The sequence below is a fragment of the Puntigrus tetrazona genome, chromosome 24, assembly GCF_018831695.1.
Source record: "Puntigrus tetrazona isolate hp1 chromosome 24, ASM1883169v1, whole genome shotgun sequence".
Taxonomy (NCBI): domain Eukaryota; kingdom Metazoa; phylum Chordata; class Actinopteri; order Cypriniformes; family Cyprinidae; genus Puntigrus; species Puntigrus tetrazona.
This window is the reverse complement of record NC_056722.1, coordinates 20954630-20980987: the sequence shown is the minus strand read 5'-3', so window position 1 is coordinate 20980987 and position 26358 is coordinate 20954630. Positions and strand designations below refer to the sequence as shown.

General features: G+C 37.2%; 3 protein-coding genes across 5 annotated transcripts in view; 2 read left to right on the top strand and 1 right to left on the bottom strand.

Moving 5' to 3' along the window:
• Positions 1-59: 59 nt before the first annotated feature.
• Positions 60-4069, top strand: nrros (negative regulator of reactive oxygen species). The gene is made up of 3 exons (XM_043226952.1): positions 60-275; positions 1380-1500; positions 1958-4069. Exons 2-3 carry the CDS (start codon positions 1393-1395, stop codon positions 3893-3895), a joined length of 2046 nt encoding a protein of 681 aa, XP_043082887.1. The 5' UTR covers positions 60-275; positions 1380-1392; the 3' UTR covers positions 3896-4069.
• Positions 4070-8022: 3953 nt separating this feature from the next.
• sh3glb1a (SH3-domain GRB2-like endophilin B1a) lies at positions 8023-14954 on the bottom strand. The gene is made up of 9 exons (XM_043226868.1): positions 14723-14954; positions 13697-13838; positions 12937-13065; positions 12576-12709; positions 11949-12041; positions 9681-9770; positions 9508-9608; positions 9206-9428; positions 8023-9079 (listed from the first exon to the last, which is right to left on the bottom strand). The coding sequence occupies exons 1-9, from the start codon at positions 14783-14785 to the stop codon at positions 8972-8974; spliced, it is 1083 nt and encodes a 360-aa protein (XP_043082803.1). The 5' UTR covers positions 14786-14954; the 3' UTR covers positions 8023-8971.
• A 1360-nt stretch (positions 14955-16314) lies between these two features.
• Positions 16315-26358, top strand: part of prkag2a (protein kinase, AMP-activated, gamma 2 non-catalytic subunit a) — a 49357-nt gene continuing 39313 nt past the window's right edge. The window contains exons 1-3 of one of the 3 annotated variants that reach the window (XM_043226664.1): positions 16315-16663; positions 21673-21744; positions 25505-25778. In XM_043226664.1, the coding sequence (XP_043082599.1) occupies positions 16580-16663; positions 21673-21744; positions 25505-25778 (430 nt within the window). In that variant the 5' untranslated portion in view covers positions 16315-16579. Of the gene's footprint in view, positions 16664-18943; positions 19092-21260; positions 21359-21672; positions 21745-25504; positions 25779-26358 lie in introns of those variants that run through there. The other 2 variants (XM_043226667.1, XM_043226665.1) reach the window with 2 other exon arrangements.

The window sequence follows — 26358 nt, the reverse complement described above, 5'->3', positions numbered from 1 at the left end:
GGATGTGGTCGATTTTTTTTTTTTTTTTTTTACATATTTAACGTGCATATTTCTGACCCTGCAGCGTGCGTGTGAAATTTATGATCTTGACTGCCTTCATGTGACTGCGTTTCCGTTGCTTGCTTGCTTCCGCAATTACTAAAGACATTGCAGAGATGCAGTCAAGCACTTTGCATCTCCGGAGAGACCAAGCCAACAGAACCTCCCCGCAAACCGATGTAATGGTCTTCTGTGAACTTCACAGAGGAGCGGAGGGCGCGATCCTGGCCACTGGGGTAAGTGTGCGCGTTATACCCACGTGAGATTGTGTGCAAATATGGTGGCTTGTCTTTTAGTTGATCTTTCAATTAATATGACTTCAAGTACACTTCTTACATCTTACTCGGGAACGAAATATAATATTTTTTGCGGCGATTGAAATTTTAACTGCATTTGACCTTGCATGCATAAAATTGACCCAAAAGTATCTGGACTTGTAGGTCACACTTTAAAAGGTCAAAAATATGTAATTAAATATCAAACCAACGGCATCGACAAGCAAATGCCTTGGGTCTATCAAATGATGTCTTTTTAGACTTCACTTTTGTGCTGTATAGTATATAGTACTGTTTTTATATTATTTAATATAAAATAAAACTGCTAGCACGTTATTAACATCAGAAGTTGTGTTTGGTAACATTAGCTGATGTACTGTGAACTAACAATGAACGAGTGTATTTTTATGAACTAATGTTAACAAACGTGAATAAATACTGTAATGTGTTGTTAAATGTTTGTTCATGTTAATGCATTAACAAATGTTAACAATAACGCCTTATTGTAAAGTGTTATACATATATACTTTTTTTTTTTTTTTTTTTACTTTATTGAGCCCTATTTCTTTAATTGAAGTTTGAAGTGAATCTTTATTTTTGAAAAAATGCAATTGGGTTTCATATTTTGGTAATGCAGCGAGATTAATACACGTTTTAGCTTTGACCTAAAGTGTCTAAATGTTTTTAGGGCCTCTGCATATCGATTAATGACTGTGACAGAACGTGTGTCTATCCGGTCTGATTTATAACCTGTATCACAGTTGGCTCAAGTAGAATCATGTTAGCTGTAGCCACACATTTCCGTTGTCCCTGCCACACGCAGGCCAAAATGTGTCAAAGTAATTTGTGTTATGGAATATAAACTGTAAATTAAATTTGTTAAGGAACAAATTTGGTGTGTAAAAAATGTGATACTGACTTTAGATACTTTATATTGTCTTAAAAATCAGCATTGTGTAATATATATATATATATATATATATATATATATATATATATATATATATGTGTGTGTGTGTGTGTGTGTGAATATTAATGTACATTTGTTTTACTACTGAATCACAGTGATCATGTTAAGATGCTGGTGTTGGATCGCCTGTCCGTCGTGCTCTGTCACGGAGTGGTGCCGCTGCTGGTGGTCCTGCTGTCAGTCTCGGGACATCCGCAGATCTTCCCCTGCAGGCTGGTATGTCAGAAAAGGGAAGACTGTACATATACATCTAGATGAACACTGATGATGTGCATGATAATTACCTGGAAGGGAAATAAGCATTTTTAAACAGAAAATATATTCAGTTATTAACAAGCTTATTACTTGTGGTGTAACCTGATGTTTTCAGGTAGATCAAGTTATTTTAAATTGAATAAGACCATTTAATTTAGATGTTACCACATGAAGGACATTATTATGTTACTTGACTTTTTTTTACCAAGTATAGACGACTATTGTGAAGTTTAATCAGCAAACGCAAGTGGGTTGAATTTGCTTGTTTGTCTATTTTTGTTGTTCTCCATGGGCTTAGCAAGTGAAATAACCTTTAGCGGAAATATTATTTCCATTTTGATACTATTAAAACACTTTTCCATTGTGTGTAAGAATGAGCTAAATCAGTCTTTCCTTCTCTTTTTTTCTGCATCTCAAGATCCAAAGCTCGGCTCTTTGTAACAGCTGTCAGCTCTCTGCCATACCAGATTTACCACATCAAATTGAGGAGATCTTCATAGACAAGAACCGTCTGTTAAATCTTCAAGATGGTTGTCTCTCCAGGTATCCCCTTCTACGGACATTCAGCTGTGCAAACAACCAGCTAATGACGGTGGAAGAGAGCATTTTCTCAGAATCTCCTCTTTTGGAAAAGCTCAATTTAGCCAACAACAAGCTTTTCTATGGACACAAGCAGTTGGCCCAGTCCTTAAGCTCCCTGTCCCAACTAAAGACCCTTGATCTTTCAGGTAATGGCCTCTCGGAGGACATGGTGTCTCTGCTGTTATGGAATCTGTCCTCGCTTGAGTCTCTATACTTGTCCGGGAATGCCATGCTGAGGCTGGATGAATCAACATTCAGAAACCTTCATCAGCTTAGGGAGCTAAACGTCGAGAGAAACCTGTTGTTTGAGATCGATAGCGCGTTTGATCATATGAAAAAACTCCAGAGGTTGAACCTGGCCTTTAACTGCTTACCTTGTTTGGTCAACTTTGAAATGACCCAACTGCTGGTTCTAAATGCCAGCCACAATTCCATTGAATGGTTCATAACCAATCAAAATTTGACTGAGACCTTTCAGCTGGAGACGTTGGATCTATCTGACAACCATTTGCTGTTCTTTCCATTCCTTCCAACAAAAAATCGAATAAGAACTTTGCTATTGTCCAATAACCGAGTCGGGTTTTACCAACACTTATCAAATTACACATCTTCAAACTGGACCACAAGTGTTGAGTATTACAACTTGGGGCAAAATGTGAGCAGCATCACAGTAGAGCTCTGGAATGAGAACCTTCACGGTGATCTTTCCTCTGTAGAGCTCCTGGACCTGAGTGAAAACAAGGTGAACTACTTCCCCCAGGGATTCATTCAACAGATGCCATCTCTTTACTGGTTGAGGCTGAGAAGTAACTGTTTACAGTCCTTCAGCTTGACGCCTGAAGATCTACCAGTCACCCTTTATGAACTGGACATTAGCCGAAACAGGTTAACTGAGCTGAAAACAGGCCAACGCTCCATTAGTGAGCTGAACAATCTCACACATCTCAATCTGAGTACAAATGACCTTCAGAACCTTCCAATCAGGATTTTTGCTAGTCTACCGAAACTTCGCACCCTAGATCTCAGTCACAACACTGTGGATGTGTGTTACTCGCCAGGTTCCTCAGGATGTATTATGTGGTCCAACATCGTTTCCCTACAACAGCTCTATCTTGCCGACTGTAACATTCAGAACATCCCGTCTTTAACGTTTAAGGGCACGCCACTAACCCATCTCGATCTTTCGAACAATCCAGACCTAAACGTTAAACAGCAATCTCTGGAAGGTCTCGCAAACACTTTGCAGCATTTGGGACTCTGTAATACCGGTCTTCAAGCTTTCGACTTCTCTCAGTATAGATATTTGAAGTCTTTAAACATCTGTAGAAACTCACTACCAGAAGTTCCCGAATCCCTAATGGCACTAAACCTAAAGCTTCTGGACTTGAGGGATAACATGTTGACAACCATCCCGTCCCAACAAGCTGGCATGTTAGCTCAAAGACTGCAGACAGTTTATATGAATGGAAATGCCTTCAACTGTTGCCATTTAGACTGGTACAAGACCTTCGTGGAGAATAAAGGCATCAGTATTGTAGATCTCTCAGAAATTACGTGTTTGGATTTAAACCACAGACGTCACAAGGTTGTGCTTTTTGACGCCATCCATTGCGGTGGTTCCAGCAATGAGGAGTCTGTTGTTTGGTACATTCTTCTCTTTGTAACAGTCAGTGTTTCCATCATGGGTATATCCATCATTTACATGCTCACATTTAAGCCAAGAATGTTGCCTCGCGCTATTAAAAAGAGGTGCTGGAGGCCGGCTCCTTATTGAGAAGCATGATATTGTACGACTCTGTAATATAAAAGAGGCTAATATGTTCTTAAAGGTTGCTACTTTCAGATGACTGGATATAATAGTAGAGAATTATGATATTAATGTGAAACATTTAGGCCACATTGGTCTGTAAACATGAATGTATATCATCATTAAAATGCATGAAAAGTGTTTGGCTGCTTGATGGTTTATAAATGTGAAAGATATGTAATATGTACAAAAGTTGCAATTATACTTTCAGTCATGCATTTATTCATTTGGCAAAAGCTTGATCCAAAGCAATTTCAGTAGCATAGGCAAATCAAAGTTAACTTGATTAACTTAATTAAGTTATACATTTTTTTAGAGGTTTTTAAATGTGTCTAAAATGTTGATATGTCCAGTTCTCTTGTTGTGGTTAAAATTTTACTTAAAGGTTACTTTAATCATATGTTATTTTCACCCAAAATATTTTGATAAAATTAATGTTTATTTTCAGTATTCTTAGGATATTAAAAAGTTCGGTTTTCTCGTGATTAGAATGTTATTTAAAGGTTACAAAAATTTCTTTAAATTGTCCAAATTAAATTCTTAGCAATTCATATTACAAATCAAAATAATAAAATAATCTTAATAAAATATCTTAATATCCAAATTTTTGTCATAAAACCCAAATTTATTTTGACTATACTTTTGTGGTCCAGGGTCACATATTATATGTTCTTTGGCATTCAAACTCATAAGCTTGTTCTTTAGAGTATTTGATGGCATGTACTAGAGTTTTTAATATCTAATATATGTAATTTCATTAATTTAATAAAACAACTTCCCCATTCAACTATTAATTTGTTGAGGTTAACATAGTAACCAACTATAACCACCAAAGACATTGTTAGTGGCCAATCAACATTGGTTTTTCACTGGCAGATCATCAAAATTTGCCTTGTATATTTTATAGACACCAAATTTTTTGATTAGTGATCAGAATTCAACATGTCGTATTGACCGATTTGGATATGATTTAGAGGTCACCTACTGCAAGAGTGTTTTTATTATCTTTATATATTGTATCGTATGTCAGTTCCATGCAGTCAGTCGTTTACTTGTATGTAGGTTCGCAGAAGTTGTGCGTTAAAAGCAGTCGCTAAAAGTAGCAAAGGAAACATGAAATTTCCTGTTTTGCTAAGACCTGTAGCAACTGCCCAGCTCTCGGTATCACAGAGGGGGTGGTGGTGGTGTGGTTTTGCTCCATGCTGAGTTCTCAGAGGCAGTTGCGGCAGGACGTAAAGGATTGCATATTTATCTTTCATCTGAAATATGCTCGAGCAGCTCACAAGTCATTTTCATTTACGCGGTCAGGTTATTTCAATGAAACTAAATCTCTGTGTGTATGTACTGAATGTGTGTGTAAATGTGGTATAATACATCTACATAATGATTTATTATTGTATTTAATATTAAAACTATGAGTAGTATTCCGAATGCAACTGTAATTATACTAAAGTATAATGAAAATGTAATTATGTGGCCACAGTGAGTATCCACATTGACCAATGGAAGGATTGATTGTCAAACTTCTCACTTCAGGGATCATCAGGGTTAGACCACTAAACCTAAACCACGCTGACTAGCACCTTAGCCTACGTGGGATTTCTTATCATTTTGTGGCTCAAAGTAGGTAACGACAAAAAGCTAATTGACCGTGAGACGGTGAGAGAGCATGGGAACCTGTCAGTGTGTGTCGGTGTGTACGAGCGTGTTGTTTACACTGAGAGCCGTGTGTGCATGATAAACCATAGTGTAACCAAAATACCGCTGTGGTGTTTCTCTAGGTCATGGCGGTTTGAACAGAGAAAGAGAGAGAAAAAGAGAAACTAAGGAGCTCAGTCAGAGGCGTGGGCTCACAGGCACATCTGCCATCGTTTGGATCAATTTCAGTCCTGAAAAGAGAGGGCTTTTATGGGTAGGCCTTCAGACGTGTCTCGGTATTCAAGCTTCAAATGAACCTCGATAGCTTGAGATTATTTTTAAATTAGAATAAAACTTTAATTGTTGTCGATAACATTCTTCAAAGAAATGCCCTTTTAGAAACATTTAAAACAGAGTCATGTTCGACCAAAATTATTTTTTATCTTGGTGAAAAGGAAAAAAAAAAATAACCAATGTACAGTTTTCTAAGTGACTACTTGAAATGGATTGTAGCTTGGAAAGCACACATAAGTAGCCTATTTTTATTGTTGCCCATTTTTATTTCATTATACATTGTTTGTGCGTTTCAATTTCATTATGAATAATTTTATTTTATACCACAGAGAAATCTTGTGGTTAAGTGTGGTATGGTGACTGACGTGTCCATTAAAAACGACACTGAAAGAACCTTCAGTGATTTCATATTGAGGAACTAAATTGATAGATTGAGAATTAAAATCAGGTAAAAAAAATATACTACAGTATTTATCTATCTATCCATTGATATTTGTATATATCTGATATTTTAGACACAGTATTGTGTTTTAGCTCAGTTTTGCCAATAAAAAGTACCTCTAAAGCCACAGGAGATCTGTTATGCATCTCCAAGCTTTGTTTAGTTTCTGAATGAATCGACGTTTTGAACAAATCAGATAAATCAATGATTTAAAACCCCATCCATAAAGAGTTTACTGTTTACTGAATACCTACATGAATCAGCCGTTTAAACGACTCGAATGAAAGATTCATAAAGATGTTTCTCTGCTGGCAGTTTTAGTTTTTTGTTTTTTTAATAATACAAACTTGAGTTTGTGTGTGAGTTTCTTTCATTTGAAACAGCTCAGATGTACATTTAGTCTAGGACTAGGTTTAGCCCTGTGAAACCGGGGATATAGGTTATGTGTAATCATTTTTAATGCTAAATCAAATAGATCTTTCTAAGGCCATTTGTAATGTCTTAGCAATATAATCTTTCCCATTTAACACAAAAAATATGAATAATATTTTGGGGGTATTTTCACAGCCAAATGCAACCTGCAATCTATTAGATTAATTAACCGATATGCAATAGCCCTTTGTGTATTTTGATATCTAGATTTATTTTACGCAATGTATTTCAGATTTCTCTGCAGTTTGACGTGTTAAAAGTCTTATTGCTGATCAGGCTTGAGATTTTTTTGCAGAAGCAGAAAGGAACAGTTCGCAGGTCGGCTCTCAAATTGCTGTTTTCGGGAAGGAACTGAGCATTGCCCTCTCGGCATGTGAGGCTGAGTAACGGACAGCAAGAATGAACGCCTGCAGAGCCACAACAGCACAGGAAGTCAACAGCCTGTATAGCACAACTTCCTCTTAACCCTCCCCTCGCTGACCATCCTTGCACTGTTTACACAAGAATTAAACCAAAACCATGAGCCTGTCACCAGTGCCGTACATAAACAACAGCATGTTATATGTGTGCGTGATTTATATTTAATAATCAAGGGTTAGGCAATGACTCTTCGGTTCAATGAAGAGAGTTATGGCTATGTTCAATATGTTACCTACACGGGAACATTTAATAATATAAATGTACCAATTATGTGTAACTTTAGGTACTTTCCAAAATACTCAATAAGAAACTAAAAATGACTAGGAGTGAAAAGCCTGACCTCTGCTGACATTTGAGAGAACAGTTCATATCTATTTTATAGAAAATAGTACGTTAAAGAATGCGCAATAAGCAATGTTGTGCTGTTTCCAATGTACCTAATATTTAATTCAGTGGTGTCCAGTTGTCATGTTTAAACAATAATTTAGTGCCTGAAAGTCTTAAAGGAATAGCTCATAGAGAAATAAAAAGTAGCTGAAAATGTATTCACCCTCAGGCCATCCGAGATTAAATATTTGAGTTTCTTTCTTCATCAGAACAGATTTGGAGAAATTTACCATTAAATTAAACAAACGGATCCTTTGCAGTGATCCACCAATATCTGTGTTTGTAAGAAAAAACTAAATACATAAAGGCATTTTACACTTACACTGTAGAAAGCAACGTTATGGACGGGGGACCTGATTTAGCTAGAACCAAAATACATCTTAACTCTATACGTATAGAGTATGTTAACTCTATTGCGTATACCAAGAAATAATATATTATCTGAACAGCAGATGAAATGAGACAATTAAAAACAGAAGGGTAAAAACTCTACACATTTTTATTATGTAACAAAACCGTTGTTTATAAATCTATGGTAGTAAATCACAGAATTTAAGCAGTTAGAAAACCTTTGCTTTTGCAGTTATACTGTAAATATCAGAGAAAACAAAACAATTGTGCTTTTATTTTCAATAAAGGATGGCACAATATGCGTAAAATTAGCACTCATCTCTCAACAATGTCTTTTTTTTGCTTTAACAGTTTAAAAACATCAAATCTAAGACAAATGTAAGGCACATGGGTATATATATATATATATATATATATAAAGTACAGTTATCAGTAAATAGAATTTGTTTTTATCATGAATTGAATACTTGTATCATAACTGGATGTATGCTTGACATGGTTTATGAAGACTGCATGTATATAAAGGACAGTTTCATAATGCATAAAACGAAAGGCTGTCTGCGTGCAAATAAAGCATTTTCTTTGTGTGCCCAACAAGAGAAATGTAAACCGCAGAAGATAAAAGTCGAGGCACATGTCAGCTACGTTGGGGCCGCATACGACACCCTGAAAATAAATTATGGCATATTTACGTCTCCAACTCTACAAGAATTCCTCTGAAATGTCCTAGAACCTGAAATGAAATCATGTAAAGGTCGGAAACCACTTTAAAATTCATAAAAATGACAATCAGTCTTAATACTTGCGTGTTGTAAACACATGTAAATACTCAAATAAGACACTCCTGCTTGTTTTTTTCTTGGCATGTCACATCAAAAGCTAAAATATATCTGCATTAATTCATTTGTAAACACTCGTCTGGTTAGAACCTCTTCCCATCTGGGACTGCAAGACGTCACATTTGATAAAATACTGTTGCGTGTGAGCAGCACTAGACGTCAGGGTTGCATATATGGTACGCAGCACAGCTGGAATACACTATACGTTCTCTCTTTCGGCTCCAACACCACTTCTTTCTCTTAATTTAGCAGCTCCAAATAAGTGATAGGCACTTTTCCCTTCTGATTCCCACGTTCACCCATCAGCCAATCAGAGTCCATGCCTGGAACGCTGCTTACCATGATCACCTGAAATAAGAGAGTAAGTTAAACGGAGAGTTAAAGGAATAGTTCACCCAAAAACAAAAATTTCATTTTCATTCCTTTAGCGTGCATTCAAACCAAGAGACCGTTGTGCAAAAATGGGCCGCTCACCTCATCAGCCAATAAGGAGAGCTCGTTGCTGCCCGCGGCATCGTAGTCATACAGCACCCGCGCTTTACGGCTTCCGCTGAAGTTTTGCAGCTCGGTGAAACCTGAAGACGCATTGGCTGTACTGGCCGGAAGAGTGCCTGTGAGCGGCAGGATGGGTACGGAGACGCTGGCCGCCCCGCTGGCCGTCGACTGGTTGTTGTTGGAAGAGAAACCCGAAGGGAAGCTGAAAAGGAAAAAGAACATCTAAATGAGTTATATAATCATTGTAATTAGAAAAGCATACAATGGTAAACATGTCTTACTTTCCCAACTGTTTTTGGAGGTCGACCATGTATTGGTAACACTGGGCGTAATATGTCATCTGAGCCTCCACAAAGTCATTTAGACAGCGGAGATGATGGGCCTGCGACAAAAAGAGATGATGTGATCAGACCTTGGGATTGCAGAATCAAATTGGGTTTTCAGATGAACTTACATGCGTACTGCCGATTCCTTCGAGAAGAAGCCTGGTGATTTCTGCCTGTCTGTCAAACTCACTCTGTGTCATCTTCAGGTCCTGCTCGGCCTGAAAGAAAGAAAGAAATAGAAATAGAAATAGAGAGAGAGAGAGAGTGTATCAGGGAACGTTGTTAAATTCATCTTGATGTTAAATTCATCTCAACTAGTGCACCTTAAATGCCTCCCGCTGTTCTAAGGAAACAAAGCAACTGGGAACTGAAAAACTAGCAAGTGCGTATTCAATCAGATATTGTTGATGGGTTTTCAAGAGAAAAGCAGACTTCAGTCTGCTAGTGATGTGCAAACACTACATATTTCATAATCGGCTAGCTGATAGATGAGCACTCAACATTTAGGTTTTAAGGAAGTTCTGTATAAATCTTCTTAAAGAAGTTGTATCTCTCAAGCCGTGTCCAAAAATGTGTACTTCCTTAATATGTGGAAAAGCAGTCAAAATGAGAAGCGTTTAAATACGCAAGTGGTAAAAACGTGGATGACATTGGGAAATATAGAGATGTAGGATGCAGGATGCAGTTAAATAAGACTAATAAAAAATTATTTGAAGTAATGAAATCAGAAAAAAAATAAAAACAACTGATAATATTACTCACTATTCATATTATTAACTTAAGAATACCAAAATAATAATAGTGGTCAAAAGAGCACTAAAAAAGTTTAAGTTTGCCTTTAGTCAGCAAGCGAAAACCTTAGCACATTGGTAACACTGATTCTTGTATGACACTGGAAACTTGAAATGAAAATAAAAGGCACATAAAAAAAGCCTTGTAAACACAAATAGTTGGAACAGAAATATTAAGCAACAAAGTGGCCTAATGGCCTATTTCCAGTTTTTCCACTGAAGAGCGAAACTAATCATCACACAGCTTTCACATTAAGCGCCAAGATTCACAGCTGATCCAAAATGAACAGGACATTCTTCTTACCTTCGTCACTTCCTCCGCCCACATCTGCACAGCATTTGAAAACAGCGATAATGTATTAAGAGAAAGGCCTGTAGTTAACACCAAACATCTAACGGCAGCTAACATCACTGAGGAAAACGTATGGCAGCAACCCAAGTTTCTAGCAAAATACCGGAGGTCGCTGTGTGTCGCTAAGGTGTTCTGAGTGGTTGCTAGGGGGTAGTTATTGTGATTAAAACAAAAAAAAAAAAGTGACGTCTTTCAAAAAGACACTTTTGGAGTCCTTTTAATTTCTCATTTTGATTACAGTGATGCTTACACTAAGGTAACCCAATTTTATCGTAGTAACACAATTAAAACGTGGTATTTTGTCAAAAACTATGGTTGGCAAAACACAAAAACACTTCTGCCACACAGAAACATGGACCATGTGTACATTACTTTCACGGCGAATCTAAGTAAACTAAACACTTTGTAGTTTGGAAGAGGCCACTGTTTTGTTTTGGTACTGATGTGTTTAAGTGGTGTATATATATATATATATATATATATATATATATATATATATATATATATATATATATATATATATATATATATATATATATATATATATGTGTGTGTGTGTGTGTGTGTGTGTGTGTGTGTGTAGGTTGAGTGCTGGTCATGAGGAGATCTTGAAGCACTTCTTTACTTCTCTTGTGAAACTGGGGCCAGGGGCGAAGAGCAGTTTTGAAATGTCATCACGATGTTGAGCAAACATAGATATCCTCTTTCCAAACTCTATATGCACAACAAAACAGGAACCCGGGAACACACACGCTGCTAATATCCGGGACAAAAGAGCTTAATCAACAGCTAAAAGAGGAACGAGCGCGTCTTAAAGGTGGCTCTTAAACAACACTGCTCGAAAAAAACACCCAGAACCAACCTTCAGCCACTTCACGTGGAGGAAATTCACCATGAAGGAGAAATTGGCAACATAGCTGGCATCCCCTGGTGGAGGGGTGGTTCTGAGGGGCTAATGTGTGTTGGTGCCAAAACGAGAGATGGTCAAGAATGCGTTTAGGGAAGATGGCAAGTGCCGTCTCGGATTACTAGTTGTCTAAGATGTAGATTATATTTGTAAAGAAGTTTTAATATGACACTCATTGACAGTAAATCGTATTTAAAGGAGTAGTTCACCCCCAAAAATTTAACTACTCACCCCCAAGCCATCCTAGGTGTATATGAATTTCTTCTTTCAGAGTTTTTTTTAAGGTTAATTTCCATTTTGGGGGGAATATCTGATTTTAAATCACTTAAAAGTAGTAACCACTCACCAGAGCTCTGGCATCAGCCATTTTGGCTTTCTTCAGCTTGGTCTTTGCAGCATCAAGGTCCAGTCGTTTGTTCTGAAGCAGTTTGCGCTCTTTCTGTGGAGGAGCAGACGAATTTGGTTTGTCAAAGTTAAATTATTGTTAAAAACTCTCAGACATTCAGCCGCTGCAGCTTCACACGAGTTTGGATGGTTTTGGCTTCTTCGCAAAACAATCAACCGTAGGTTTTTAATCAAATCCAATAAATACAAAGCTGATTAAAAATGTAAGCAAAATCCGCTCAAAAACATTATTATTCAAATTTAAAGCGATTATACAGCTTTTTGTAAAAACAAAACAGCATTGTTCATTAAAAATAGATGACAGAGCTGAATTGTCAGTGTAACATGACCCTTTAAAAACATTATTATTGTTATTATTATTATTCATAATAAAGTTTAAATCAACGATACAGCTTTTTTTGTCGTCAAAACAGCATTATTCGTTTAAAAAACTACTTTTGGTCAATTTAATGCACTGTTGCTGAATAGGCTTTTTTTTTTTTTGTAACTGTCTCGAGCTGGCGTACATAGCAACATTTCTGAACAATGAAAAAAAACAAAACGTGTCGTTAGGGCTCCCCGATCTTACCAATATAGTCTTGAAGTCTCCTTCTAAAAAGTTGCGGAAAGGCGTGAGGAAATTGATGGCAGAGCTCTGAATTAACTCTCGCTCTGCTCCTCCGATCTGCTTCTCCGTCTCTCCGCACTTTACCAGAGCGTTTCCTGTGGACCGACACAGACCGAATCAATATTTTAACAAAATTATGAAACGTCTAGAGGCATTAAACAGTAAATGGGCTTTCACATATAGTTTACGGCCTACTGGTATTTTAGTAGCTGTTTACATTCAAGGGGAAATAGGGCACTGGCACACAGCAATTGAGTGCTATTACTGAATGGGGTACTATGGATAATTAGGGCACTATGTTGCCCTTGTGTCTGATGCTTACCGTAGGCTGTTCCAGGCCCAAATTCATTCCCAGAGTCGATCATGGACTGACCCAGAAGCTCATGGTTGTTCATCCGTGTGGGCACCTTTTTGTCCAGTTTTTCATACAGGAATTCTTCTATTCTGACATCTGAAATTGCAGATAGTAGATATCTATGTTACGTTAAGATTACAGATCAATGCCACAAAACACTCATAAGAATTTTTTTAGTCAAAAACAGGAAAACAGCTTAACTCTAGGGGAGTTAAAAAATGTGGCTATGTTCAAAAATAGTGGAGTGTCCCTTTAACATCGCCTTTTTCAGTGTAAGGCATGATTAAAAATAAATGGAACTAAAAAAAAAACTATTTTTAGAAAATCACTAACGACTAAAAGCAAGACGTGTCATCCTTGCAAAGCAATCTCGAAATACAAAGAAAAGGACTGTTTAGATGTGATTGAGTAGACAGGTGTGCACACTAGTTCTGTTTTGATCAGCTGTTTGTCCCTCCTGTCGTGTTTGTTCTCTGTCCTGCTGATTTTTAAAGTGGTGCGGCACCATAGTGAGGAGAGCATCTGTAGTTATAGTCACTACAGTTTGTGACATTTGAGATTTGAACACCAAAGAGGAAAAGAACAAACATGAACGGCTTCCAGAGAAGATGAAACTTCTGAAAGAAAAACATGCTAAATTAAATTGTACAATCGAGTCTCGGAAACCTAACTAATCAAACGACAACGTCGACGCTAACAAGACATCTGATCAGTGAAAGGATCTTACTTGGGTTCGGTTGCAGTAAAACTTCTGTCTGCTTCAAAATCTTCTCCGTCCAATGTTTAGTGGTTTCGGCTCTGGTGAGGAGATTCTCCAAATGTGCATCCAACTCGGTCTTCTCAGCCTGGCCGAATTTTTCTTCTGTGAACTGTTTGTAAAGACAGGACAATTATTATTATTATTATTATTTGAGGAGCATACGTTTGTCAAAAACACTGTCACAATTCTTTAAAAGGTTAATTTTTGAACACGTATAACGCCAAAAGTTACACACAAAATAGTATAAAAAGTATAAAAAAATAGAAATAAGTATTCCTAAAATTTGAATGAAAGGAAATATCAAAACATTTATCTAATTTTAAGATCTCAGTAACAGGCATATGAAGTGTTTGACACTTGATAAACACACTGAGGTTTTTCATTTGAAGAGTGGCACATGGTGAGTGGTTGTGGCTCAATTTCTAATCAGCAGCTTTTTTTGAACATCACACCCTCGTTTTATTTTCTTCTTTTTCTTTTTCTTTTTCCCCCCCACGTCACCAGCAAATATGACCATCTCTCTCTACGCTGACGGCTAAAAATATGGTCCATCTAGACAGCACGGTAGGTTTTAGCACATAAGCCTTTGTGTGCGGATGTGCTGAGCTCCGCCGGATTAAACTCTGCTTTAGCTAGTTAGCGTTAGCCTCACAAACTCATCCTGGACAAAAAAAAAAAAGTGAAAATATCGGTCTGTTTTGACCATACAACGAAGCACGCGTGGATAAAAGACACAACCGAGCATTTAACGTTTGCTTTTGCAGTTGAATAATAAAAAGATAAGGCTGCGAAGTCGCCGAACAAAACAGATTTAACGTTACAGGACGAGAAAGAGAGGCCCGGAATCACAGAGGAAGGAAGATACAGAAATACAGCGCGCTCTACGATAGAATTCATTAGAAGCGCCCAAATGAAGTCGTTTAGAACCGAATTGTTGAAATAAAACCTGAATAAAACTTTTTTTTATTATTGTGAATCTGACTTTGCACTTACTTGCACCGCCCGACTGAATAAAGTACCAGCGTCCGCCGCCAGTCTCTTCACGTTAAAATCCATCTTTACGTTTTCTACGTAAGACTAATTATTAAATATAAGTGCGCGCGCTCGGATGTTGTAAATAAATATGATTGCATCAATTGTATACTTTAATACAACGGCCCGGTGTTTGTGAAAGTATGACTGAAGCAACAGCCGGCGGAGAAGAGGAAGATCCACCCACAGATCTGATTACTGCGAGCACAGAACCGGACCTGGACCACGATCAACATATGGGGTCTAACAGAAGTAGCGTTGTGTGAAACCAAACGCTTTCGGGTCTTTTCCCCCGAATCATTTTCATTACTGTAATCTGTGAGCGCTGCACAGAAATCCGGGATGTTGTGTTTTATGAACAAGGCTGCCATAATAAGCAAGACCTTTTGCTTAAGGTTTGAGACCTGTTTTTTTTTTATTTTGAGACACTGCATTTCATCGCGCTGAGCCATTTTTCTCTTGTAGTTAGTTAAACTTTAATCAGAAATCGTATGTCTCGGTATATTTATATGTGTATAGCGCCCTCTACTGGCCATCTGAGTAGAATGCAAGAGGATAGTGGGTTGTTTACAAAGATTAGAGACTTGTGGATGTTTTTATACAGCTATCCATCTATCTGATAGAGTGACGTGAACTGCTCTTATTAACATATTGAATAGCGGGAAGCAATACATTAATAAAATAAGTTGGCCTGTATGTGCTAATACATATAGCGCATTTTAATTTGTTTAGCGTGAAAAGCAAATTTTGATCCGTGGAATAGTTATTTTCATCTCACAGCATAGTTACCATCGCTAGATGGCGGCATGTAACAACTAGCTCCTGTTCTTGATGCGTTTGAGTTCTGCTCATTTAGAGATAAGAGTTTAATAACAGGAGAAATGAAAAGATTCAGGGAGGGTTCTGACTTTGGACATACTTCAATGAAGACCAAACACGTTATAATAAATGTCAAATATAGGCTATTTATATATATATGTATTTATAGGCTAGATGTTAATATTCAACCTAACATTTGGTAGGCCTATTTAAATGGGTGTATCAGTTATTTTATTATATCTATATATTGATATATATAGAAATATACAGATATAAATATTTGCGTGTGATTTTAAATGAAAGGTCGTGTTCTCAGGACATGCATATTTTCATAAAGGTAAGCTGTTACATATTAACCAGAGCAAGTTATCTCATGTTTAAAAATGTTTAAAACACACACACACACACGTATATATATATATATATATATATATATATATATATATATATATATATATATATATATATTTATATATGTGTGTGTTGATCTCCGTCTTTTATGGGTTTTATAGTCATGTAGTTCTTTTCTGCTGTTTCATAATTGACTTATTACTTAAAGTTTGTAACAGTTTACAAAAAAATTTTCTCCCCTACCTTGTTCCTGGTCTTTGCAGCATCCGGGCTTGTAACCGTAGTAACTGAATATATTATTCGTAGCCCAGCCCCCTGGACTGTACGTCATTTGATTGACAGGAGGATGCGGCGCGGGTTTCGTCAAGCTCTGTGCTCACGCGCTGATGCTTCCACACGGAGAACAGGAGAGCATCTCATCCTGCTAACCTTTTCTGTTCTTGCTCAAGTTTTTTTTTTATACCGAGGGTGCAAATATCAGAAATGAAGTCAATATTTTTTCGTACGAGAGCCTGATAAATCAACACATATATTTTTAATATTACAGAAAATTATTATTCTGTTGCTCTCATAAAAGAGCAATGGATTTTGTTCTCGCTGCCAGCGTTAAGTAAGCCTTTGCCAAAGAACAAAACATTATTTTGGGAGATGGGCAGCACTGCGATGGATCCTAAAAAGAAAGATGAGAAGAAAAATTCAAGAAAAAGGAGGTCGCTTCGGATAAACATGCCTGTAAGTTCATTTCTGACGATACTGATGTTCTTCTCCAACAGACTCAAAGACAGAAGTTGTGGGCATGGACTGGAAAATGATACAAACTCAGAAATGTTAATCATATTGTCTTTGCTCGCGATGACATTGTGAAATGACCTGCAGTAAATTGATTTGACTTTTATTTTAGAAGGTTATTTTATCAAATGAAAAAAAAAATGTGTTTTTCTCTTGTGTTTATTGAACATACTCGGTTTTAAATATATGTTTGCGAAATGCAATATTATGAGATCCTGCAAAAGTTTATTTACATTTTATTTATATTTATTAATTCATTTTTAATTTATTGATTGAATTAATATGTGCATATTTAAAACATTGTCATATCTGTCGAAGTAAACATCTTGGTATTAGGATCATTATATTCAAATCAACCATCTCCTGAATAGCAACGAATACGTTTTGACCAGGTGTGGACCATATTTCCATCGGGCCACACCTGACTGAGTAAAACCGAGCCAGTCATCATCTCTAATTGCTGAAAGAACCACAGATGACAGTCAGTTAATATGTGTTTTCCCAAATGAATGTTTAGAGAATCACGAATGCTTTTAATAAACCAACGATGACACTGATCCTGTATAAACACAGCGAGAGTGACAGATGTAGCATTTTACACAATGTCAGGTTTTTAGTTTATTATTTTGCTAATAAAATGCTAAGAAGCAATTATAATCGTTAGATGGAAAAAGTAATCCCTGCACAATGAGCAGTGTTTTGGTCGGCTCAAGCTATAATGAAACCGCCACTGAGTAATCACCTGCTAATTCTGTTTACTGTCATTATCAGATCTGTGTCATTACTGAGTAATAGAAACAATATAAACAATATTTATCAGTAGGGAACAGGGGCTCTGCGAAGGACATGCAAGCTGCATCGTGGCATTTTTGCCAGTTTCCTGACATTTTATCAGGTATATGTGAAATATGCACGAGGGTAAACAATCTTGGGCCGTAGAGGTGAACACTGTGTCCAAACGTTGATAAAGCTCTTTATAGCACGCGTTCGTGCACAGAATGTAGGTTTTAATGTTTTATGAATCTTGTAAAGGGCATTAATATGAAAATCGCTTCGGAACTTCTTGTCACTCATAAAATGGCCGACATTTATAGACGTTCGAGTTAAAATCGGTAAACTATTAGCGTATTTAACCCCATTTACTGCTCGTAAAATGTTGGTAAATAAATGACTGAAGTACAGGTCGGGAAGCCAGCGTTGTTATATGCACACGCGTGTAATCAACCCGGATGAACCCACATGCACTTTTGTGTACATAAGCAATGGGTTCAGCGATTTCCCTATATTTTGAATTAATACAAAAATAGACACAAATATATCTTTCTGATTGCTGTTTGAAGCTTAATTTGGTTATTAGTGTTTAGTTTTCAGTGGCAGGTGACTATTTATAGTGTGGTGAACTGAGATTCGTGCAATGTTGTACTATACAGATTTGTTAAAAAGAAGCGTGCTTTATATCGCGTGTGCAATTATTAAACCTTAAAGCGTATTTGACAAAACTATGTTTATATATTATGACAATGAAACAAAAGCGCTAACTGAATTCAATACTTTTAAACTAATACTTTTTTATTTAACTGTAAATAATATAAAACAAAGCATCTGAAAACATTAGTTTGCACTTATATATATTATTTTAAAGTATATAGTATTGATATTAATGTATTAAAGTAAGTGCTCCTTCATGCCAAAGTGTAGCCCTACTACATTTTCACAAGGGTTCCCACATTTTGGAGACCATATGTGTCTCGTGGTTGAATTGTGATCCTTTGCTGTGCCCTTTGACCTTTGCGGGGCCCCAGAGTTTGCTGATCTTGATTTCAAAAGGTACAAAAATGAGAAAAGTCAAGTCTCAAATATTGCGCTCAAATATCTGTACTCTATAAACTTCAACATCGCCGGCGCTTTGTCTCCGTGACTCACATATGCTGTTGCATTGTGTCTTTTGTGACTCATGGCAACAGTCAGATGCTGAACGGTTGCCTTGGACGTGCCTGATGTCTGTCACATTTCGAAACGATTTGCGGACCCCCACCGAATCTCTCCCTCGGTCATTACCTGCGCTGTATTTCTCTCTGTTTATCCATACACAAACAGACAGAGCTGCGAGCCAGCTTGTAACCTTCCTGCATTTAGGTTTATTTAGGTATAAACACACAAATCCCCAGACCTGCCCCACTGACCTCCGTGTTCCTGAAGGGAGGTGCTGTATCATGTCAGTGAGTTACGACCGTCCTCGCTCCTTGGAGCAGCCCTCCATTCGTCTAATGGGATTTCCGAATGCTCGCGTCTAGATGCAAGAACGCTGCAGCTCTGTGTATCTGAGGGGGTGCTGTTTTATTTGATCGCTCTCCAGTGCTTGATCGCAGAGGTAATATTTTGTCCTGATCTCTAGCCTGCAAATATGGGCTTGTAATCGGGTCTCGGGCTCCAAGGATATGGAGGCGGGGTGCCTTGAGCTCCCTGTCTACAGGACAGATGGCTTTTCTACTTTGGCTGTGGTCCGTCTTTCCTAGATAAGGAAACTGACTCGGATCTGTGTTTTTACTGTCGATCGGTTTGGGAGGTGTAGTACGATAAATGGGATGTGGCGACAGACAATACATCTGGCCAACTTGCTGTGAAAGTCAAGCCGTTTGAGCAGGCTACTTGTTGATGCTCACGTTGCAAGCAAGAAACATTTTTTAAGGACGTTGATTTGAATTTTATCTCAAGGGTTTGGTTTTTCTTGGCTTTTGCTGACGTTTCTATCAGTTGGGAGCGGAACTGCTGTCTCAGGCTTTGAAAGTCAATCCTGTTACCATGGATATGACTGACCCGTTGTGAGACGAGAAGATTTGCATGTTGAGGAGCAATATGAGTCAGGCTGTAATGAAGAAGACGTGTAAAGGATGTTAAAAGCGCCTAGCCAGTTTTGGATTTTACAATGGTGAGGGAAAAAAAACCGAAATAACAAATACATCAAGTATAGGAATAAAGCTAGTGCTTATGTTGAGAAAGGTTGTAGGTGCAATATCATTGGCTGAGAATCACATTAAGTTAACGAATGCTTCATAATTATCAGTTTTATTCAGATTTGTTATATACTGCTAAAACACAATGAATAATAAATATGAATAAAACTCATTCAGCATTTAATCAACAGTTATTTTTTTATTTTTTTATATGTATTTATAGAAACAGGTTTATTGCAAATATAGTACTAATAGAGATGCACAGATTTTGTCTAAATTAGTAAAAACTTTTTTTGAATTTATGAAACAATTACATTATGATAAATGCATATTAATTTAGAAATTTGCTCAAAAACACATCTGAAAAGTTTTTAAAGATGCATTAGATGACTGCAAATGCCCTTAATGGACATTATTTGACATTTTTAGTTTGTCATCCGTCTTCCACCCCACTTTCTGTCATCAACCGTAGAAAAAACACACCAGTCGACCACTAATGCTTTCATCGGTATTGATTTCAGTAAGTAAATGGATGTATAAGAAAAGTGCATTAGAAAACTTTCACTAATAACAGTGTTTTTAATACTTCCCCAGTCCCAGTAATTCTCTGTGTAGTAGGTAACAGGTCAGGCTTGCAAAAGGGTTTTTAAACTGCACAGGTCACACTAATACATCTCAAATATACGGAGTGACTGCTAAACAATCATGTCCTCTGTGCAGCTACAATAGCGGATTGTGAAATGAGGATAAAGTTAATGCACTTTAGTGACTCTGTGGTTTGTGCTGTTGTTTGAAATGTCACTGCTTCACGTTTACACATTCTGAGCATTTTAGTGAGCTTTAGGTTACCGCCAGAGTGAGTTTAGGTGCTAGTCTTCGTAAGTGCGTGATTCTAGCAAACAGCAGCAAAATGGACGAAGAATTGAAGAACCAGCGCGTAAGTTTGCAAGCTGCTGTACTGTGCTTAGTTTCTTCGTTTAGCTGTGAAAATGTTTTTGATGTTGTATAAGAATTATCCCAGCATGCTCAGAGTGTTCTGGCAAGGTTTTCTCAAAGCTAACGTTATTTCATTAATGTTAAGTTATTTAATGGTGCTACTAAAACATTTTAGGTGGATGTTAATGTGCTTGCGCACATTTTTTTGCATGCATTATTTTTTCGTAGAAAGCATATAGGTTTATTATAACTTAATGTGAATGTTAGTAAAGTGTTCTCAGAATATATTTTGCTTGGAAGGGATCCTTGTAGGGCGATTTTCATGAACTGATCACATTTATCTCATTTCAACCCCCCACGCAATTTATCACGCTTGTCTTGAGCATTTTTCTTAATAAAGCTGGCCTGATAAAATAGAACAAACACTTTTTCCCAGTTGGGTTTGCAGGAAAAGTCCAGAAGTGAGGGTCTATTGTGAAGTTTAGCGATGCTTGATTTAATCTGTGCATTGCAGGTCTCACATACATTCGCACAGACTGGAAAAAAAAACGCAGGGCGGTCACATAAGATCATGTTACCATGAAAACCGGTTTAAATGACAGAGGCTGTGTCTGTGTTTTTAGTTGTCAGTACATGGCGGTGATGATACGTTGTCTGAAAGAAGTAGGGATGAAGCTGCAGTGACTGATGTTGATAAAAGTCAGTGGATTTTTGAGAAGGAGGACAGTGGAGACGTTTTGGATCTGCTGTGAGTTCTTTCAGATTGTTCTTGTATTCCTGGCCGGGCAGTGCAGGTTAGATGGATCACCCACAGAGTGTCCATCTGTCTTCTGTGATGTGCTTCTGTTTAACCGTCTAAACCGTTTATGCTCTTTCCTCTGTGCCTGTTATTTGTATAATTCCTTGTGATTTTGGAGTACGGTTGAGCTTAACCTTTGATCCATTTAGAAGAAAGCCGCTGTAGATATGCGAATTGTTCATCGTGGTATTTTCATGGAGTAAATGAGGGGTGCCGCAGTCATGAAAGTGATTTCAATCATTTTGTTTGTTTGTCCTCCGCAGGACTTGAGCTCCTTTGCCATGCCGTTCCTGGAAGGAGATGCAGAACATGCCAACAAGGACGGCGTGTGCAAGGTAACACAAACCAAACACACACACACACACACACACACACACACAAGGCCTCCTGTAGTCAATCAGTGCACTTTTGTAAGACAAACATCCATAACTGTCGTACGCATACGGGTATGTGTCTCGCGAAAACCAACATTTGTTTACAGAAGCAAAGGTTCCTTATTTACAAAAAGAAAATCTGTCTCCTCAAGGCATATCAAAATCTTCCAATTTTTTTCTTTAGAGAGAACCTAATTTTGTGCTTCTTATTCATGACAGGTGTCTTTGTTCTTCTAGCTTCCACCAACAAAGAAAAAGGTGTTTATATCTTTTTAAATATGTGTATTTTTCTTACAAAAATACTTTAGCTAGGCATGTTTTGAGCCGTGTATTTTATTTGACTACTTTTGGACTGTTGAACACAAACCCATGCCATTACGAAGCTTGAAAGAGCAAGGACATTTTTTTTTTTAAATAATTCAGTTTGGATTCATCTGAAAGAAGAAAGTCATATACACCAATTGTTTTATTTTTGGGTGAACTAACCCTTAAAGCTAAAATCCCACTAAGTTATGACAGTTATTGCTCAATCTTTTCTGATAGTTCAAAAACACGACAAAACATATTTTGGAGTGATACTAAAACTGATATCAAATCAGTCGAAATTTGCATGTTTTACCTTCGTTTGAGCTGTCTTGTACTGAGTTGCTATATGGTCTTTCAAACACAAAAGGTTGTTGAAATGCGAATAGCTGTGTAAATTGCAGAACCATTTGTGTCGTCAGTCAGAAAGCCTCCGGTCTGAAAGCTGCCATATCCTTGTTGCCCTCAATCTCTTCTGTCACTCTGATGGGATACGAGTCTGCTCTAATAACCTGATTTGTAATTATGTCTACCGTGGTACTTTTTGCCTGTACTGACCTCTCATCTGATGCACAGTTAACCCCGACTGTGCCGCTTAATGTTTTACAAAATACATTTTCTTTTCTCTCAGGATTCGTTGATGAGCACAAAGTTCAAAAGAACAGAATTTATTTAAAATTAATTATTTAAAATTGACAATTTTGTGTAAATCAAATGTATTAACTATCAAATGCAATGTTCTTGTTTAGTAAAAGTATTCATTCCTTTTTAAAAAAAAATCTTAAGGACATTCTTTAAGAAATTAAATGTAGCTTATGTGTCCAAATACCTTTTAGTGCCACTGTTATTGTAGTCATTAGTCTTAACGCATATTGGTTAGGAACTCAGGATCTGCTCTTCAGCTGTTACCTTTGTAAACATTCCCAAGGAATTCTGGGAAATCATCATATCTGACAACCAATCAGCCATAGAGGCCAGCAAGGCAAGGCTAGAGAGGAGATAAATCACCTGATAGCTGTCAGGCTGGTGTTCTGTTGAAGGTGAGTTGGAGTCACTGAATGTGAAGGGCTCTTTTGATGCTTTAGGAGGTTTTGGAGTATACATTTTATGATTAGATGTAATCGGCTCCACTTCACTGATTTTCCAATGTTTTTTGTTGCTAGGGCTCAGGATATTAGCTAATATTTCTCCTTGTTGAACAGATGTTTTATTAACCCCAGGCAAGGTCGATGCAGAATCACCAACATTTGTGTGCAAATGAAATGCTTTAGCCTTGTGCTGTTTGCCAGAGGAATGGCTTAGCTTCTGGATCAGAACCAAAATAAGGGTAGTGTGCATTGAAAGGTTGCGAATTGCTGCGTCATTATGTTTCATGTATCTCGCGATCAAAGGTTCAGGACCGTGAAAACTCAACGTCAGTGAAGACTTTTTTTCCATCAGCTCTTCAACACAGAAACAGATGTTGCCATGGCAACAGAAGGACTCAGAATAAAAAGTGTACAAAAGTGGTTAGTGTACAAAAGAGAGGTTCATCTTAGCCTTTTCAGACTTTTAAAGTCATAGTTCAAATAAAAATTATTGATCATTCTGTCATTCTAAACTTCTAAGATATTATGTGTGTGTGTGTGTGTGTGTGTGTGTGTGTGTGTGAAACACAGACCCTTGTCACATTAAAAATTAATTAAAAGCACAATGAAAGTTTAACGAAACTGATTTATACTTGTGCTACTGAAGTCTACTGAAAACATTTGACAGGTTTTGACCCAAAATAAAATTATTTGCTAAATTGTTTCTATCACTGCAATGAATCATTAAGTTGGTGACGTGAGGGTCAATTAATTACATCATTTTATTTAGATATATCCCTTTTAGAATTGGATCAGTCTGATTTGTAAATAAAACATTTCTACACATTTCCAGACAATGTGAGCATTTCTTAAATAAACATTTCTGATTCTGTGATCTGACTGAAGCGCTTCTCAATTCATTCAGATCGCTATGAATATACCCAGAAGAACTGAGCGTATCTCAAGGTTTTTCATGGAAAAACAACTTAAATTTCTGTCTTTTCCTCACAAGAGCTGCCCCGTTTCTTCATAAGACTTAAAATATAGTGTAAGAGTTGTATTATATAACACTTTGATGGTGCTTTTTTTGTCATTTTGCAGCTTGGCAATCCCACTCCTCATTTTTATTTTATTTTACTGACAGCAGTGGCCAGGATGTTCTTTAGAAATTGTGTTTTACAGAAATACAAGAAATACGTAAATACATACATGCATAAATATATAAATACATGTAATGTTTTTTTATTATTTATTTATCTTTTTATTACTACACACACGTTTGTATTAACATGTTGAATTAGCTTTTCATTTTACATTTAGAGTAATTTTCTTTGATTCCCACTTTGTTGTATCACGAGAGCAAGTGAGCGAGCAAGATGGGATAGTTATGTAGTGTTTTTAGGTATACAGTGAGGTATTTATGCCACAGTGTGAGCCTCTCTGATTTAACAAAAGCCTCTTGACAAAATGAGGCCATCTGTTCTTTTGGCTGTCTAAACAGTTTTCTGTGGCTTTGTCTGGATGTTTTGCTGTGTGAAATTCCCATGTGATTGAAAAGGACTCGCGATTTATCTGAATGTTATGACGTCGCTTCATTCAGTATCTCAGTGTCTGTCCATGTCCTTCAAACACGCTGTCAGTGGTCAAGAGAATGCCATTCACTCATGATTTTTCTGAGATTTAAAACCTCAACGTTTCTCTCTACCTCTAGTGCTCATTGTCACGCATTGAATTTTCGCACAATGACTTACGTTATTACTACGAAACAATATCAGTATGCTGGGATATTTGAAAAACTGATGCTTTTGAATGTTAGCATCACACATATCCAGCTTCATATCTATGGGCTTTCATAGACTGTAGGTTTGATGTACAGAGATGTTCTTGAGAGACGAGGAGCTCCAGTTTGAATCCTTTGGAATAACGGTTTGACAAAACAGATCAAATCTGCAAAAAATGGAACGGGTGCATCAACAAATGCATTTTTTATATCAGTTTTGTTAACACTATCAGTAGGTTTAGGGTTGGATTTGGTGTAGGGCATATTTCCAACATGATAGAGCATTAACTTTTAAATATTTGCAATACATCGCAATACATACCTATATCGAGGAAACAAAAAAATGTGCCAGGTTTCACATATTGAACCAGTGTTTTAGCGCCACTCAGTGGACATTTCTCTTTAAAACTGCAGTGAAACGTAAAAATGGTGTCGCACAAAAAGCCCATAGAGGTACCCATGCTTGTGAGACCAGGTTGGTTTCTCTCAATATGTTTTTGATTGTTTCAGTCTTCAGGAAATGTATAAATCTGTTCTAACACGATTGTATTCAATTGTATTTACTCTTCAGGGGGAGCTTAGCTGCCGTTCAGCCAGCCCGACCAAAAACTTCTTCAGCCGGGGTCCGTTCAGTCGGCCCTCTAGCCCCATGTCCGCTCCGGCCCGATTCAGAAACAGCCCTGGATCTCCCAAAACCATCTTCCCCTATTCCTCGAACCACGACTCCTCGCCCAAGTGTTCACGTCGCCGCAGCTTCACCGGAATCTTTCGCTCATCCTCCAAAGACTCCACAAATCCCTCCACGTCTCCTGTGAGCATCAAACTTTTCTCCCGGGCCAGGAAAGGTAAGAGACACGTATCATCATGATCAATCACAGTTCCCTTCCTCTTTGGATTACTAGCTTTTACAGTATAACTTAAAAATTCTTAGACTACCGTTGAAACTACTGGAAGTACACTACCATTCAAAAATAAATAAAGAAATTAATATTTTATTTAGCATGGGTGCATTAAATTGATCAAAAGTGGCAGTAATGAATACTAAAAAAACAAGTAAACAACTATTTTTTAACAATAATCAGAAATATTTCATAATCAGCACATTAGAATGACTTCTCAATGATCATGTGACACTGAAGACGAGTAAATTCAGCTTTGCCGTCACAGAAATATATTCAATTTGAAATATACTAAGGTAGAAAATGGCTATATTAAATTATAATAATATTTCACAATTTTTTTCACAAACTACATTTTTGATCAAATAAATGCAGCCTTGGTGAGCGTAAAATACTTTTTTGCAAAACATGAAATAGTCTCTAACCCCGAACTGCCCTAAAGTTGGCCATTTTATTTATTCATTATACATTTAATGTAAGAAACCCTTAACAACTTTATCATTTGACTGGCCAAGAAATTTCATTA